The sequence below is a fragment of the Sinocyclocheilus rhinocerous genome, unplaced genomic scaffold (assembly GCF_001515625.1).
Source record: "Sinocyclocheilus rhinocerous isolate Xijiao unplaced genomic scaffold, SAMN03320098_v1.1 scaffold5002, whole genome shotgun sequence".
Lineage (NCBI taxonomy): Eukaryota > Metazoa > Chordata > Actinopteri > Cypriniformes > Cyprinidae > Sinocyclocheilus > Sinocyclocheilus rhinocerous.
The window spans coordinates 4,199-21,752 of NW_015636838.1; the positions used below are offsets into that span (position 1 = coordinate 4,199).

A 17,554-nucleotide genomic window follows, 5' to 3' on the forward strand; every position below is an offset into this window, starting at 1 on the left:
AAAAGTGTACGTGGATCATTGTATTGATTGAGCAATGTCTCACACACACACACGCACACACACACGCACGCACACGCACACACGCACACACACACTCCAATACCTCCCATGGGTATACAATGTGCATATATATATATTATCATCAGATATTAGAAAACAAAGACATGTCCTATCAGCAGAAACAAGTTTGTTAAAAATGTGCACTGGAAATTTTTGATGTGCATTTACAGTAGTAGAAGGTAATTTGACTGAGATGATGTGCTTGTGAACCTTATGACGTGAAAACCTGTTGCTATAACGATACAGTAATTGGCCAATGTTTCTCAAAGTCTCACCTGTGCAACCTCAACTGCACTATGGTGGATCTTGCAGAAAGACAGACTACATTCCCAGAGTGTTTTTATAAAGAGTAGTGAGGCAGAGAAAATGTGCCTATTTGAGTCCATCCATCTCTCTGTTGTCCATTGAAAAAGTATTTAATTGCACCCACTATCCTCCATCCTTTACTGTTTCTGTATTTTACAAACATTGATAAGTAGTCTTCAATAATTATTTTCAACCTCCATAACAGTTTTATCTGATCTGATTTTGCTTGGTTTGGCAAACGTGTTAATTCTAATGTAAGCACAAACAAAACAAACTCATAAAGAAAAAAATAATATATTGCAATATTTGATATACATATTTGAAAGTCAATACATCCCAGAAGAAAATAAGTTTTTGCTGAAAAAAAAAAAAATCTCTAAACTGAAGTCTCAGACTGCAGTCGAAGCACAAACTTGTGTGACTTTGGGTCGATGAATTCTTCAGCAAGCTGAATATAAGGTATCTTTTTGGTAGTGACCACTAGGCTAAAGTCAATGCATTTGAGCAGAAAAATGGTCCCATCATTTAGACCACTGGTAACTGAGGCTTCGCTGATAAGGGTCCACTGCCTAGCAAGCCAGCGGTCCTTTCCATACTGCAGTGTAGGGCCTGTGGTCAGATAACTCTCCAAAAATGCCTGAGAAACAAAAATACACAGCACTTCAGCATTACAGTCATCTAACATTAGACACAAGTTCATGAGAGTTTGAGCAATAATGAGTAGGGCTGGGTATCGAGTTCGATACTTTTTAGGCACCGACCGTCAAGCAAACATATCTTTGACTCCACTAAAAGTTCCACTGACTTGTACTGAAACCTGGCACATTGTATCAGTCTTAAGCCCTATTCGGTCGGTAATTGTTTCTCAGGGGGAAGTAAATGATTTTCACCATTTACAGGGGGTAGTTGGTGATTTTAATACCGTCCGAATCCAGGATGTCTGTGTTTTTCTCTCACCACCCCCGTAAAAATCTCTGGCCGAATTACCTACTGTTTTTTGACAAACACCAAGGTCGTGTGGTAATTTAATTGCCGTCCGAATCCACATCTCTGAGTTTACAAGAAGAAATTGATTCAAAATTCAGTGTTTAAATGCTTTTTGAGCACTCCCGAACACCATAAGGTAACGTTGTAGCCTACTTCAGTGTAATTTGCATACATATTTAGCCTATTTCTGAAATGCTGGAAAGTAGTTAAAATAACAATACTTCATAACTGTTCCACCACAGCGACTGGGAGCAAAATGAGAAGAAAAAAACGTAAACATTCGAAACGGGTCTTTATTGTGGTAGCAGCAGGTATGCAATACAATTTGAAAATGTGTATTATAAAAAGATATATATCGCATATAATTATATACAACTATAGCACGTCTATTTTCCTATTTTTAAACAGGAGATTTAAATAATCAAATAATAAATAGGATTATATATGATAAAATATGCTTGGCATGATAAGAATACATTTTACATAATAAGTATTTTTAAATTCATTTTACACAATAATAAGAATACATTTGTAAATAAAATTCATTTTATTTACAGCAGACAATCATGTGACTGGCCACGTGAGCAGCGCGTTCCCGGGTTCGTAGGATCACAGAACTCGCTCCTCCACTGTGAATAGATCTCCATCCGAGTCCATGAGTTTTAGCACTGAGGTGATATGTAAATTTATTTTTACAGACGTCCAAATGAGAAACAATTACCGTCCGAATCGGGCTTTAATCAATACATATTGCATTCTAGATTCTGCTCAATCATGGCATACTGCTATCAAATATTTGTGCATTATGAGAGCAAAACTATATTTTTCTAGTTTTATGTATCTCGTAGCACTCACATAATAATACCTGAATACACTTAATGTCTAAATCTGCATCTAAAAGCTTAGAAAGTTGACTTGTTCCCTTGCTGCTCTATCAGACAATGACTTTGCAGGCGGTGTTTGCGGATGAAGGTGCCTCACGAAACTGATTTCAGACAGACTTTAGAAGCAGCATAATAGTTTAATGACTTAAAGGGGTCATATGATGCGATTTCATTCTGTTACACCAAATACACAAAATAATGATCTTTAAAAAAGCATCATATGACCCCTTTAAAACAAAACAGTATAGGTTTGGTGATAACTTTCAGGCACTCTATATTTTTAAGCTCAACTGTCATGGAATGGAACGTGCAGGATTGTGCCATATCAAAGGCAGCAAAGGATACATTAATGCTGCCTTCAAAAAACGATCAGATGAAAGGACATGACATCATCATTGGATTCGGACATGCCTGGTTGCCTTCCTATCTCCGTATGCTGCCAGACTTTATTGTAAAATAAACCCCTTCAAGATTATACATGATCACCCTGTCTGGGATTATTTTGCGATAAAAACCACCTGACTGGGATTCTCACTGTCAGTGGCCTCACCTTGGGTGTCATGTTGTTTGTGATGCAGAAGGCTAAGTGCTGCTGTATGCTCTCCATACTGTGGAGGTGCTGTTGTCTGGTGGTACGGAGGTATTTCTGCAGTGCTCGGGCCATGGAAGGGAAGATGGCTTGAGCCGCTTCACGTGGGTCCATCACGTCACCAGATGCCTTCTTCTGCTCCTCCTCTTGCATGCGACAAATGTGTGTAAATGCCTCCTCCACTGCCACCACCAGCCTGGGAAAGAAAGGTTGTCGTCACACAGTCCAGATTCAAAATTCCTCTAGTTTCACAATCTTTCAGTTCTCTAGAGCAGTGATTCCCAAAGTGTGGGGCACTGTAAACTGGGGAATGCAGTAGACTTACACTAAGTACACTGTAAAAAAAAAAATTCGAAGTTGTGTTTCTAGCTGTTTCTTTGCCATTATTTGTGAAATTTACTAGCAATTTCTGAATGAAAATCGTTTCAAACTAAATCCTACATCAAATTTTATTAATGTAGTTCTACGGTCGCCGTGATTTTTGCCAAGTAAGACATGTTCCTGGATCAACATCTTTTGTTGATCCTGGATCAACATTACTGTCCAAAAATATAGACTAAACCCAATCCCTACCCCTAAACCTAACCCTACCCATAATTTATTCCTAAAAACAGTGTGAAATGATAGCTGATTAACAAGGGTGTAGAAGCACCTAACCCTGATCGTAAGCCTAAAACAGATATTTCCTGAAAAGTTATCCCTCAATTCTGATTGGTTAATTGGAATGTTGTTCCAGGATCAACAAGGATGTTGATCCAGGAACATGTTGTACTTGGTGAAATCACGGTCACCGTTATGTTATGTGCTTATGTAAACTCACATTCTCATGTGAATCAGATTTGAATAGGGGGACAAAAATGTACTGCCCTGCTATTTTAAAAAACAGAGTCACCAAACACATGAGAACCTCTGCTCTAAAGTAATGTAATGTAAATGTGTAATGCAATCTTTTGTCTGATTTAATCACTATTAGAAATGATCCCATTTCATTTTGAGAATCTATGTTTATCATGATTCATTCATGCTGAATACCTTATAAGTAAAATTATTTGCCAAATATCTTTCTAAATCTCTACACCAAAGTTCTCTCACCTAGCCCTGCGTTTGCGGACACGTCTCTCATGTTCGGCCTCTTCGTAGTAGAGTTCGTTATGACTGCTGTCTCTGCGGCGGGCAGCAGCAGCAATCATTGCTCGAGACTGAGACTGGGCTATACCAGCAGCTGCATTATTCCCTCCTGGACCTGACCATGATGGGACACACATGCATTGAGACTGTTTAGTCAAGTCAAGTCATCTTGATTTGTATAGCGCTTTTTACATTTACAGATTGTGGCAGCTTCACAGTGATGAACAAGAAAAAAAGCAGAATCAATTATGGAAACTCAACTATGGAGACAGTTCAGATTCTGCTGTAAAGCAGTTCTAAAAGACAGCGCTGTCATTGCTCAGTTCAATACAAATCAGTTTAGTGTTGGTTCAGTTCAAATCAATAACAGTGTGAATTTGTGAATTTTACGAAAGGCAACATTGTTATTCAGCTTTAGTCAGTTCAATGTTGATTCAGCTCAGTTCGATAACAGTGTTGATGTTGCAAGATGTAATTCAGATGTGGAGCAGCTCCACAGAAGACAATAGTTCAACTTGATTCAATTCAAGTGTTTGTTCTCATCTGGTGGTGTCAGTTCAATAGGTTTATGCTGAACCATGTAGTCTGTATGAGAAGTTACTGTGTAGAGAGGTTTTTGATTAGAACAATATAAAAATGCACTTCGGTCATTTCATTTTTTTTCAGTGCACTGATCCTGGTAATACTGATACTGAGAAACAAGGTTTGTGTCAGTAATGATAAGTGCAGATCGAAGAAGTGGAGACTGTGCTTTAGTGACATTTACCAATCAAGCTGTGGTCTGACTGGAAAGATGTTTTGGCTTGTAATATATGGCCAGTTTTCATGCATGGCAGCAAGTCGCTGACATGCTTCCCCCAATTTTTTTTCTTAAGTTTCAATGCAAAACTGGTATGAATGATTTATTCACGATTTCAGTATGTTCCACACACAAATCTTTCATACTGCTTTCGAAGTCTTGGATTACTGAGCACAAGTTGCGTGGATTACTGTACACTGCTTTTGCGTACTTGTTAAAGCTTGATTCACCACCATTCATTGTGACTGCATGAAAAAATGCTACCACTTCTTCCTTTGTATTCCACAGAAGAAAAAGTCATGTGGACTTCGAATGAAATAAGAGTGAATAAATATGACATAAGTTCCATTTTGGGATGAACTATGCCTTTAAAATTCCTTCACATTACTCACTATTTTTAAGGTATTCAAATCCAGCCTCTCTTGTGTCTAGATGTTAAAAGTCTGTTCCCATATTCATCTATGGAAACTTCAAAGATAATATTTTGTGCATGTAATAAATATGCAGCTGGTTAATATGCAGCAGAATCTGTGTCTACCTGGAGCTGCTGTCAATGTGTGTTGATAGTGGGCTGGATGGTGAATAAGTGATGAGGAAGTTCAGAACTCATCTGTTTCTCTATTCATCTCTAAAATTGAAGGAGATAAGCTGAAAAAAATATACTTAAGATCCATGCAAGAAAAACTATTTAGTTTATCATTAAAAGCAAAAACTAATGGTTATATACAATATAATTTGTATCGTCTGGACCAATCAGACACACCATTTTTCATTTGATTTAACAAATCAATTATTCATTAGATTAACAAACATTCACAGACCCCTCACTCAATAAACATACTGGGTGCCAAGATGTCTGTGAACAGGGCCCAGGACCCTGGTTACCATGACAACCATGACACCTTTGCTAGACCAGATATGGTTTCATCTCATTTGTTTTGTGTGTGTGTGTTCCACAGAAGAAAGTAAGTCAAACAGGCTTAGAATGACATGAGGATGAACAAATGATGACCAGCAAATGATGACAGAATTTTTTATATTTTGGGGTGAACTATTCCCTCAAGAGGGTTTGTTTAAGCAGACTAATGCATTCCTTGTAAATCCATATTAAAATTATTACATTTTATGTAAGCTGAAGTTTCTGTCTCTAGTAATTTCTACTTCTGTTAAACTTTGTTACATCTCGGGTCTTTTGAATTGTGTATGTATTTCTGAGTGTGTCTGTGCAGGAAAAGGCGTGGCCTGTACTCAAGCCAGCAGAGATCCTGATTGGTCTGCTCCTGATTGGTCCTGTCCTGGTTCCAGTGAAAAGGACCTCCCCAAACACTCTAGGAGGCCGAATGCGTGCCATTTGTTTTGCTTTGTCTTGGAGTTCCTTTGTGCTTGTGGGTTCTGTGGAAAAACTTGCTCTTGTTTTAGTTGATTTCCAATTGTATTTGTAAATATTTAGTTTAAGGGAAGTAGGGAGTGTGACGCCATTTCTTTTATATTGTTTGTTCTATGTTTTGGGTTAAGGGAGTTAGGGAAGTTGTGTTGTATTTCTTTTTTTTCTATGTTTTATTTTGGTTAGAGAATTTAAAGGGTATACTAAAATTAGTTAACTTTTGTTTGTTATTTTGGGCCATGTCCACTCCTGAATTTGTTCCCTTTGTTACTCATTTTCATTAAGTTTGTTAATAAATCTTTTTTTTTTGTTTGATAATATCTTGGGAGTGAGTGCGTGTTTCATTTATGTTGCCACTGGCCCTAGACGGTCGTAACACTTGTACTTGTACTTGAGTATAGTTTTTGGTTTCTCTAGCCGCCTCTTCTCGCGTCTCCAAACACAGAGGATCAGCACAATCAGCAGATGTGTGTTTATCTCTGTGATTCTCAGCATGTGAAGAAATCATCTGACCCTGGAGAACTCTGTGAGAAATATAGAGCACTAACTAAAACATATGATCAATATTTGTGTTTTTCATTGTTCTCTTGTGTTTGATTTAAGGTTTGCTAGCATTATACTTGAGAAAGTTTCAATGCAGGTTAATCTTTAATGCATTTTATTGAAATGTAACCTGAAGAAATCCTGATGTTGTCCGACCTGTTGATATTTGTAGCGTCTGGACCAATCAGACACACCATTTTTCATTTGATTTAACAAATCAATTATTCATTAGATTAACAAACATTCACAGACCCCTCACCCAATAAACATACTGGGTGCCAAGATGTCTGTGAACGAGGCCCAGGACCCTGGTTACCATGGCAACCATGACACCTTTGCTAGACCAGATAGACTTTACGACCTAATGGCATGTTGAGAGTTCTCCCTCTCACTACATTTTCCATAGGAAAGACACAATGCACAGCAAAATGGACTCTTCTATAATTAATTAATAGAAAAACCTTTCTGTGAATGAACGCACATATCCTTCAGGTCATTGTGTATATTGTTGCTGTCTTGTATATTGTCTGTTGCATTGCAGACTATTTTATGCATGCTTATGATAGAACCACTCATTCATGTAACCTTACATATACCATGTTTGGTCTCTATGAATTCGTATTCGGATTATCTAATTGAGAGTGTATATTATATGTTTATACCTATGCAACATATTAGTGTTCTAAGAACATTTAGTAATCTTTCATCATTAATTATTAATATTTCCCCTTTGAGCTGATTCACTACAAATTGTTAGATCATGGTGTAAAGATGCGCACAATGATAGAGAATCCAAGTAGAACAATCTTTAATAACAAACACTCTGGAATATCCAGGAAACAGGAGCCATGGTAGCGACTTGGCTGATGAAACCATGGGGACAATGAACGGAGACGGAGACGATGGAGGTGGGGACCCAGGCGGAGCCGAGGAGGACTGGAATCATCATCATCATAAATATTACAGGTGGGAATCTTTTGGAAACTCACGATTTAATTAAAATCTATTCTTGGGGTCATGATTGTGATTTATTTGATATATGCATAGATTTGATGTTAGATTGGATTCTAAACTTTGAATTTAATTGTATTTATTTGAACTAAAATTAAAATTAAACTGAAAATATAAAGTAAATGAAATAAAGGATTACTTCAACCTGTGTGGAAAGATTGATGAACTGCGCAAATCCTCTACTGAACCCTTAACAGAAGCCCCCGAGATTTAATAAATACAACCTATATATGTAATTAAACTTTAATTAAAATGTTGTTGAATTACTATTTTTCAATGTCACATTATTGTTTTTATTAATAAAAAATATTTAGGCTAAATATTTTATATTTAACTATTTCATTCATAATAAATTACATTGCCTTTTCATTTTGTAGGATATTGGTAGCACTAGTTACAGCACATTGTTTATATTTATTCCCCTGGTACAGTATTGCCATGTCTGATTATTATATTAAGGGACATGTTTTGCTTTTTTGTGATATCTGATATCTTATGATATCTATTTAATGTAGAGAGGGAATAGTTCAGAAGAGCGTAGAAGTATGCAAACTGAACAGCAGCTACTGTTACTGCTGATTGGTCGGGAGTTTTTTCATAAAATAGTTTAAATTATACACAACTTGTAACCACGCCATTACTTTACTCTAGCCCAGTTGAGACTGAGACACTGCATTCGCCACTCAGCCTTTTGTATTCGCCTCATGCCGTAAGCACACACATCTTTTGAATCATTAAAATGCGATCGTTTATGTGAGCGTCAAGTTGAATGTATATTGATATCAAAAGAAGTATTATCAGTTGATTTCGACTGGTAGTTGATAGTTTGGAGTTAGAAATATATAATACGCACCACTGCATTCTGATTATTTAGTGATTTTGCATTTACAAGTAGGTATTGTTCGTCACCTTGCCAACTGGTTGCACATCCATGTTGAATGTCCTCCTCATGTGTAAAAAGTACATGAGCACATAGGAGGTGGCAAGATCGCAAGAAAAGCTTGACGTGTACCGGTACTATATATGATTTAAGGCTATTTTCTATATTAAGATATCAATATAAGAAAAGTGGTTGTCAGGTAAGCTTCATTCAGAACGCTTCCCCCGTTGCAAGCCTGCCCTGTGCATTCTCTAAACTGTCCGGGTACTGCACTGCTCTCGCAGTTGACTTCCACAATCTCTGTTCCGACATCACGTTGTTAACTAACATTTACAAAATCGATTTTTTCAATTTTGATTGCGGCAGGCTTGGGCACTCTGTCTGCCGTGGGCTCTGGCGTCTTGTCCATGGAAAGTGTGGGAGGTGGCTGGCTGGGCTTTGGGTCTGGAGTAGGGCTTGTCAAGCCTTCCACAGTGGAGATGGCGAATGGAGATCTGCAACTCAACAGCACCCATTCCACCAACGTGGCAAAATCCTCTGGAGGACCAACACCAGGCAGGAGTGCCTTTGTGCACAGGGTGCGATCCGGGTAGTTAGTGTGGCACGTCAGTTGCAGAAATCCACAAGTGTGGTCCTCGAGAAACTGCTGCTCCTGCTCTAAGCATAGCAGCTAGATGGGTGGTATATCCATATTAGTTTTGGTTCTATCTTCTTTTATGTTACGGTGGCTGCAAATAAGCGCACAACGATACACTCTAAAAATGCTGGGTAAAATAGGGACAAACCCAGCAATTGGGTTGTTTTGACCCAGCGGTTGGGTTAAATGTTTAACCTGGGTCAAAACAACCCAATTGCTGGGTTTGTCCCTATTTTACCCAGCACTGGGTTGTATTTAACCCAGCATTTTTTAGAGTGTAGAGAATCCAAATAGAACAATCTTTAATAATAAACACTCGGGCATACTTAGGAAACAGCTCAGGGAAACACAACCACAAACATTAACGAGAATGAACCATGAACAGTAGGAACTTAGGGCTTAAAGGCTTAGGGCTCATTTTTAGTTCACCCAAAAATGAAAATTCTGTCATTAATTACTCACCCTCATGTCATTTCAAACCCGTAAGACCTTCGTTCATCTTCGGAACACAAATTAAGATATTTTTGATGGAATCTGAGAGCTGTCTGATCCTGCATAGACAGCAATACAACTGAAATGTTCCCAAGTCCAGAAACGTAGCAAGGAGATCTGTATTTTTTTTCCTTTTGCGCACAAAAAGTATTCTTGTAGCTTCGTAGAATTACGGTTGAACCCCTGATGTCACATGGATTATTTTACCGATCTCCTTGCTATGTTTCTGGACTTTTAAATTGTATTGCTGTCTATGGGAGGGTCAGACAGCTCTCAGATTCCATCAAAAATATCTTAATTTGTGTTGCGAAGATGAACGAAGGTCTTACGGGTTTGAAACGAAATGAGGGTGAGTAATTAATGACAGAATTTTCATTTTTGGGTGAACTATCCCTTTAAATTCACAATGAGAGATAATTAACAGAACTAGGAACAAGTGAGGAACTAATAAACAACTATGTAAACAACCATGGAAAGATGTACAATGAAGAATAACTTCTAATTTACAAATTAAGCAAATTTGTGACACTGATTATGTGAGCTTTTTTGTACAATAGGCCAGATTTCCTTGCTTGAATGCATATACTTTTAAAAAACATTTTCAAATCAAGTTAGATAACATGATTTATATTTTTTTATGTAAAAGCAAACGCGAGATTTATTTTAAATAAAATAAATTCTAACATTTATGTTAATTTTTCAGGTTAACTCTCAAAATTTTATGCTGATAATATAATTTATAATGGAAAAAAATATACACTGCTCAGAAAGATGAAGGGGACACCTAAATCACACATTGGATGAATAATTTTCATATATAATAAATTACTTGCACCTCAGAGCGAGCAGACAAAACACAATAAATACGGTCATTGCTTTTGGAGGTGGATGCCTCCTGTTTGGGAATGCAGTCGTGTAAGACAGTTCTGCGAGGCAATTATACAGAAATACTTTGAACTTTGAAGGCATTTCAGAATGACCATAACAACATTTCAGATGCTGTGCAACGAGATCAGTCCATTGGTTAGTCAGGTTATGCTGTCCCATCGTGCAAAGTCACATTACTTTTTTGATGTGCATGGAGAAATTTTTCCAACTCCCATTACTCGCATGAACCCTTTTTCGCACAAATCAAAAACCACCTCAAGCGAGCGTAAAAACTTTGTTAATTAAGGGATTTTTTTTTTTTTGGCATTTCCATCACTTGTCTCCGATGCGATACTTCAAAATGCGCATAATAATAGGGTGATGGAAACATAGCTATTGATATCCCTGAAGTTTAATTGACTTGGTGTTTTAAGTGTTCCCTTAATTTTTTGAGCAGTGCATATTAGTGAAGAAAAAACAATACAAAATAGAATTATTTTCATGGGTGGTCTCATCAGCTTTTGGATCCCACTGATGCGTGATGATTGCAAATGACACAAAATAACTAAAATGAAAATATTTCGATAATATTTCCACAAAATTCATGAAAAAAACTGCATAGCTAAAGAAGGGTTTGGAAAGAGTTTGTTAATTGAATCCTGCTAATCACAATGCAAGAGTATATAAACAGCGGTTTAGCTTGATAATGTAAAAGTACATAATTCCATCACCACCCCAACTCCTGACAGATTTCATGACTGATTTCACTTCTGAGTAATTCAGGGAAATCTTTTAGAGTTGAATCTTAAGCACAAGCCCTCTATCTTGGACAGCAAGTCACATCTGTTTACTCAATCAGTACTTAATAAGTACTTCTTTAGTTACTTTTTTTACTTCTGCAGTCTTAAGGCCTTGACACACCAAACCGACAACAAAGAACCGGCGGTGATGAAAGCCGACTGTGTTGTCACCTCGCACCACATGTGTCTGGGATAACAAGTGGTGTTTAAACACTGCAAAGACTAAAGCCAAAGGCCAACTAGCATGTACATTCTGTGGCTGTGTGAGAGGAAATAACTGTATATATCAGCAGGTGGCAGTAGTCTGTATTCGTCATTCAAAAAGAGAAAGCGAAACTAGGACTGCCAATATACAAACCCTGAACAAAGCAGCATTTGTATACCATTCTGAATAAGAATCATGTTGATCACTTTCTTCATTCCAGATGGCCATGTGGCCTGAAAATATACGCAAATTCATATGTTCACGAAAGATGACATAAAATTAGAAGAGCTTCTGTGTGCGTCCTCTTGACTTTATTTGCTTTTGTTTTTCTTCTCATGCACTGGTTCGCTAAGCTGAGCAGCCAATCAGAGTAATCTCTATCACCGACTGCTCAATGCCATTTCAACCATGTTCAATTGGCCAAAAATCCCACAAGGGTCCAACTTGTGCTGACGTTTTGAAAAAAACCAAGCTGACTGACTGCTTGGTATGTCACGGTCTTTATCAGATGCCAGGATGAAGTTTCATTAAATGCCTGTTACCTTGAACAACCCTACAAACTAATGATAGTACAACCCAGCCATTTCCAATGCAGGATAGAATGGAATTGTTTGTGGGCATGTTGGAATGTGTGTGTCTGGTCAAGTACAAGGAGACATGCAGGAAGACATACAGATCAAAGTCAAAAAGAAGTGTGAAAAAAGTGTATGGAGTGAAATGTGCTGGAAATCACACTTACAGAAATGTATTTTTGGATTTTTTTGTGGAAACCAGTGTGAGAGTTTTCTCTGAGGGCATCTAAAAAGCACAGCAGCCAAAATCACACAAAGAAGAGCAGATTGCACTAGAGTGGTAAATTATTCAGCACATATATTTGATTGCCTCAGTCAAACTGCAATCGTATTCCACGCTGGAACTGTTTCTATCTCATATATAAAATCTCTACTACCATTCTTTAATTACCTTTTTTTCCAGGTGATTGTCACAAAAAGTTCAGGTGTGAAACAGGCAATTGCTTTAGAACTACTGTGCATATGAAGCACTGCTTTTTCCTTATACAGTAATTGTATCAAAAATGTGGCAATGATATATTTATCCATGTACGTACAATATACATATGTGGGTGACTTTGGGAACTTTTTGTCCCCCAGGATGGTTACTATATTTCAATTGGTTCTAATGTAAAAGCATAGATTACAAACGCTGACTTAATTATATTCATGACTTTAAAAATTTGGCTGTAACTAAGACACAAAGTCATGTCCATCTAAACATTTAGCTGTAGAAGTGCAGACATGTATGTACACACTCTTGTAAAAGCATCAGCTGCTATTGGTGACTAATTACAAATAGCTTATCTAAAACCTGGGTGATCTGAAATAACTAGTTCTGTGCAGTTTTTAGGGAAATATGTGACTTCACTGGTGCAGACAAACAAATAATATATAAACAAAATTCTTACAAAAATTCCACTTTGGTGCCCAGAAAACATGTGCTCATTCATCAGTGATTACTGTGTAGCAACAAAGTGTTTTGGGCCAAAATAAAGGGAACGTTTAATGATCCACTTACTGTCAAAAAGGTAAGCTTTCAGTTTCATTGGAAAGACTTTTAGGCAGGGGCACAAAACCAGAGAAGATAAGTGTTAACAACAGCATCATCTTCAGTGGTCACAAACAATTCATCACAACATCACTTCAGTACCACTGGTACAGTCATGTCAAAGTCAACAAAGCTCTGAGATCGGAGTTAAAATCACTGAACTGGAAAAGCATTTGACAGGCGAAATACATTTTCTGAGCAAATGGAAATGATTCCTGTATACTCGAGTGGTTGTGAACTCACCATCCACGTTGTAGACTTTGAGGCCTGCCAGGTGTTTCGCGGCGCGGGACTTGGAAGCTGTTAGCATCGCAGGGTTATGGACAGGGAAGTCTTTGTAGTAGTTCTCTAAGATAACCACTGCTGCCCTCTGGATGCTACACATGGAAAAGACCAGAAGAGGAAGTCAAGTGAGGTCAAGTCACATTTATTTATATAGCGCTTTATACAATACAGATTGTTTCAAAGCAGGTTACAGGAATAAACAGGACAATAATGATTCAATGATGGATGATAAAGCAGCTCTAAAAAAATAGTGTCATTATTCGACTGTGGTCAGTTCAGTGTTGATTCAGATTCGTTCAATAACTGTGTAAAGAAAGAATAGTGTGGAGTTAATATTAATAGTGGCTTTATATTATTAAAATGATTTTACATGAGGAATTATATGCTCCTATAGAGGACAACTTACTGTTACCTCGTTTTAATGAAAAATATAGTTAACCTACATGGAGAGTTCATCTAAGCGAACATATAATCTATTTGCAAAACAACATCTAAATCTATGATTCACTGACAACAATGTCTGTCAGTGATTTGACTCACATAGATCCAAGCACTGATACTGTTGTGTTTTTAGGAATAAAAACATGATATTTACACACATTTTGTTTTGGGGTTATAGTGGTTATCGGTGCAAAACTGCAATTCACCACTGTCATATTTGAGTATCCAGGTACCTCCAGGTTTTCCATTCAAGAGTATTTTAACTGTGACTTATAGTTTTATTTTGCGTTATTATCTGAGAGTTGTTGTTGAGAGTTATCCGTGATTAATATTGATTTATTAATTTATTGTTGAGTCTGTTGGATCATATTTTTGGATATATCCAGCACTATTTCGTTGGAAAAAGGATAACAGAACAGTTGATTACACTTGATATATAATGTTATAAATGTTACATGTTTATTTCTAAAATGTTTGGAGTTTAATAAAAAAAAAGACTAAATATTGTATACATTAATAAAAACTGTATAAAATATGCTGTATTAAGAACTGTATTCATCCGAAATCAAGTAAATCATGTAAACACAGTGGTTATATAGTGGTGTATTTTACTACCTTTTACAGGATTTAAGTTTGTCTAGAAATATGAACCCATGTATGAGATAAAAAAAGCTAGTATTCCTATTTAAAACAACTAGCATAAATCAACCCATTATTATGGGTTAAATACAAAGACCCAAAAGGTTGGGTTTGTCCATATTTTACTTATCTGTGGTTTGCAAAACACCCCAAATTGGGTTACTTTCAATCCAATGGTTTTTAAAGTGCAATAATAGAAACATTAGTCAAACAAAACAGACTTTTCAAACTGTAGACGTTATACAAATGCAATGCTGCTTTACTGGAATTCATGTGTGCTTTGGGTGTATGCCAGAGAGAAACATAGTAATATAGTGTTGTTCATGTCTCCCAGACAGAAGAGAAAATTACACACTTGGCCTCAAATCAGGATAACAGACTCCACTAGCTGCTAAGTGTGAGTGTGTTTGGGTCACTCAATATGGCGACAGTTATACTGGGGCCAGATGCCTCAGCCAGAAGCTTGTGTGATTTGTTAAGCCATGCTAACCTGATTGTAGTGAGCTTGTGCTTGATCACGGCATGTGTTTCCTATTTACATACATGCTACAGATGCTCTACTGTCCACCCTGAGGATAAGCAGACACCTCACTACACAATAGACACTCAGAAGAAGAGAAAATAAAAGGGAGAGGTGGCCTACTTCTTTTCAGAAACAGGTTTTTGTGCCATTGGTGCTATCTAAGTGTTTTAGGATCTCTCCTTTTCCAGCTGATCTGGGACTAGGGTTGCAATGATTTTAGGATGTCAGTATGAATACAAACAAGCTGTTGGGTCCACGGAGGTATGCAATTATGAAAACATGGCAGCATCCATGCCAGACACTTAACAAGAGACACAGATGCCTGAGCTCCAGCTCTTATAATCATGACAAAGTGAAGCAGAATAGAAACACCAGGAAGAACTTGAATTTAATAACATTAGAGGGAAAAGGGATCAATGAGTATATCAGAAAAGATCTGTATGATTGGTGGATTTGGCATAGATATATTGGAGTTGGAAATGATTAGCAATTATATTTGCAGACAAGAAAAAAGAAGGAAAAAGAGAATATGAAAAGAAATAGGGAGACACAGAACAGAACAAACCTCAGAATCACTTTAAGTCTTACTGGTATTGAGTAATGGAACTTTGAACACACTGAAAAAGGAAAAAAACATTCCGCTTACATTTTTTTTTTGTAAACAGATGCCTGCAGATGACTATAGCTGGGAGCTATTAGCAGGAAAACACAATGGGATCACAGCATGAAGCCTTGTTGGCGGTCTGACAAAGACACTGATTGTACCTGCTGTGTTGATTGTATCTTAAAATGGTCATCATTTGAATCACAAGAATCTCAGCTTTCAAAAGATATGTGACATGTTTAGCTTTTTTTTTTTTTTTGAGTTGTTGTATGTCTCGAAGTTAACCCTTAAAAGCACGCAGTATACCGCGGGAAGTACAGTGGAACGCTAACCAAAAAAATGAAAATTTTGTCATCATCTACTCAACCTCATGTTGTTACAAACTTATATGCACTTCTTTCACAAAAGAAGGTATTTTGAAGAACATTAAGGAACATCATTTACTAAAACTGACTTTCATTTTATGGAGGAAAAAAAACTGAGACCATTCATCTTTTGTGCTCCACAGAAGAAAGAAATGCACACAGGTTTGATTCTTGTTCACTTTTTTTTCCACATTTCTGCACATTCTTATTCTCAAATATTTTGACCCTCAATGAGACATCACATAATAGAGAGAGAGAAGTGGTGATTGCAGCCTAAAACTAAACCTACACTGAAAACAAATGGCATTTGAGTGACCCGTCATAGCAACAATCTGGAGCAATGACTGAATCTAGCTTTGGGTGTGAGTGCACAGAAAACAGTGCGTGAGTACAAGTTTTTGTGCTTGAACAGTTTTTGTGCTTGAATCATTTGAATGCTTATACTGAACTTCCGTGACAAGTCAAAAAGCATTAAGTAGAATGTGGAAATTTTCAAAAAGAATTGTGGGAATTGTGCCACTGGTCTTTTCTCACTTTCTTAATTTTTAAAAGACTTATCTAATAGCGTAAAACATAACGTCTACCCTGTTGTGTCAATTTATACTGGACATAATTTTTTATTTTTTTAACAGTTTTTATACATCTATTAAAGGTGCCATAGAATGGAAAACTGTATTTACCTTGGCATAGTTGAATAATAACAGTTCTGTCAGGACCACTATCGTCAAAATGATAGATACTTAGCATAAAGTTTGGTTTGGCGGTATGGTTCTGTTCTGGGCAAAAAACTCCCTGCCCATCCATGCAGCCTTGTCATGAATGAGCAGGGAGAGCAGCAATAATAACCCACCTAGGGTTAACAGAACAGAACAAGGCAGATATCATTAATGTACTTGATATTTAAGTGTAACACTTTATTCAAGATAAAGGAGTCTGATTAGCAAGGAATATCAGAAAGCCAAGTCCTGACTGTGGCGAAAGGAGGAGCTGGGGATGGAGGAGGGTAATTTGCTCCGGAGCAAGCTGAAAAGCTGCTGAATAATACTGAATAGAGCTTATATAGGAATGCCGCGATAGGTGTCGTATTCCTATAGCTATATGTGATCAGCTGAGAATCAGCTGATGCAAGCTTGACTCACGTGACCTGCCAGAACTAACGCTAACGCTTAATTTAAGTCTGACTGGTTAACAGTAGTTCAGCCTGATCTCCACACACAGTCCAGTCTGATGTTATTTCTAGATGGTGTCGAGCTCATTATTTGAAGGTTTGTGTGTCACCTCTGTAGCAGCCTGCAGTCTGCAGTGAAGCAAAGGGCTTGTACCGCTGCATGGCATGCTGGGAGATTACAGGGCCGCCTCATTACCAGCATCTCTGGGCTGCCCACCCGAACATTGATGAATGGACACCCTTTAAGGCTGCTGGTGTATTTGTGACAGTGTGTGAGAAGAGCAGTTAATGCAATACCTGAAAAAGATGCAGAAAACCCACTAGAATTGGCAGCCTAGTTTGCAGAGTTTGCAGC

The 17,554-nt window shown here is 37.4% G+C and overlaps 1 protein-coding gene across 2 annotated transcripts in view; it reads right to left on the reverse strand.

The window, feature by feature from the left end:
* Positions 1-120: 120 nt before the first annotated feature.
* Positions 121-17,554, reverse strand: part of LOC107748077 (vang-like protein 1) — a 76,570-nt gene continuing 59,136 nt past the window's right edge. Inside the window, exons 6-10 of one of the 2 annotated variants that reach the window (XM_016562733.1) lie at positions 13,418-13,551; positions 13,145-13,180; positions 3,919-4,069; positions 2,788-3,022; positions 121-1,003 (exon numbers count right to left, since the gene is read on the reverse strand). In XM_016562733.1, the coding sequence (XP_016418219.1) occupies positions 743-1,003; positions 2,788-3,022; positions 3,919-4,069; positions 13,145-13,180; positions 13,418-13,551 (817 nt within the window). In that variant the 3' untranslated portion in view covers positions 121-742. The remainder of the gene's footprint in view (positions 1,004-2,787; positions 3,023-3,918; positions 4,070-13,144; positions 13,181-13,417; positions 13,552-17,554) is intronic. The other variant, XM_016562734.1, reaches the window with a different exon arrangement.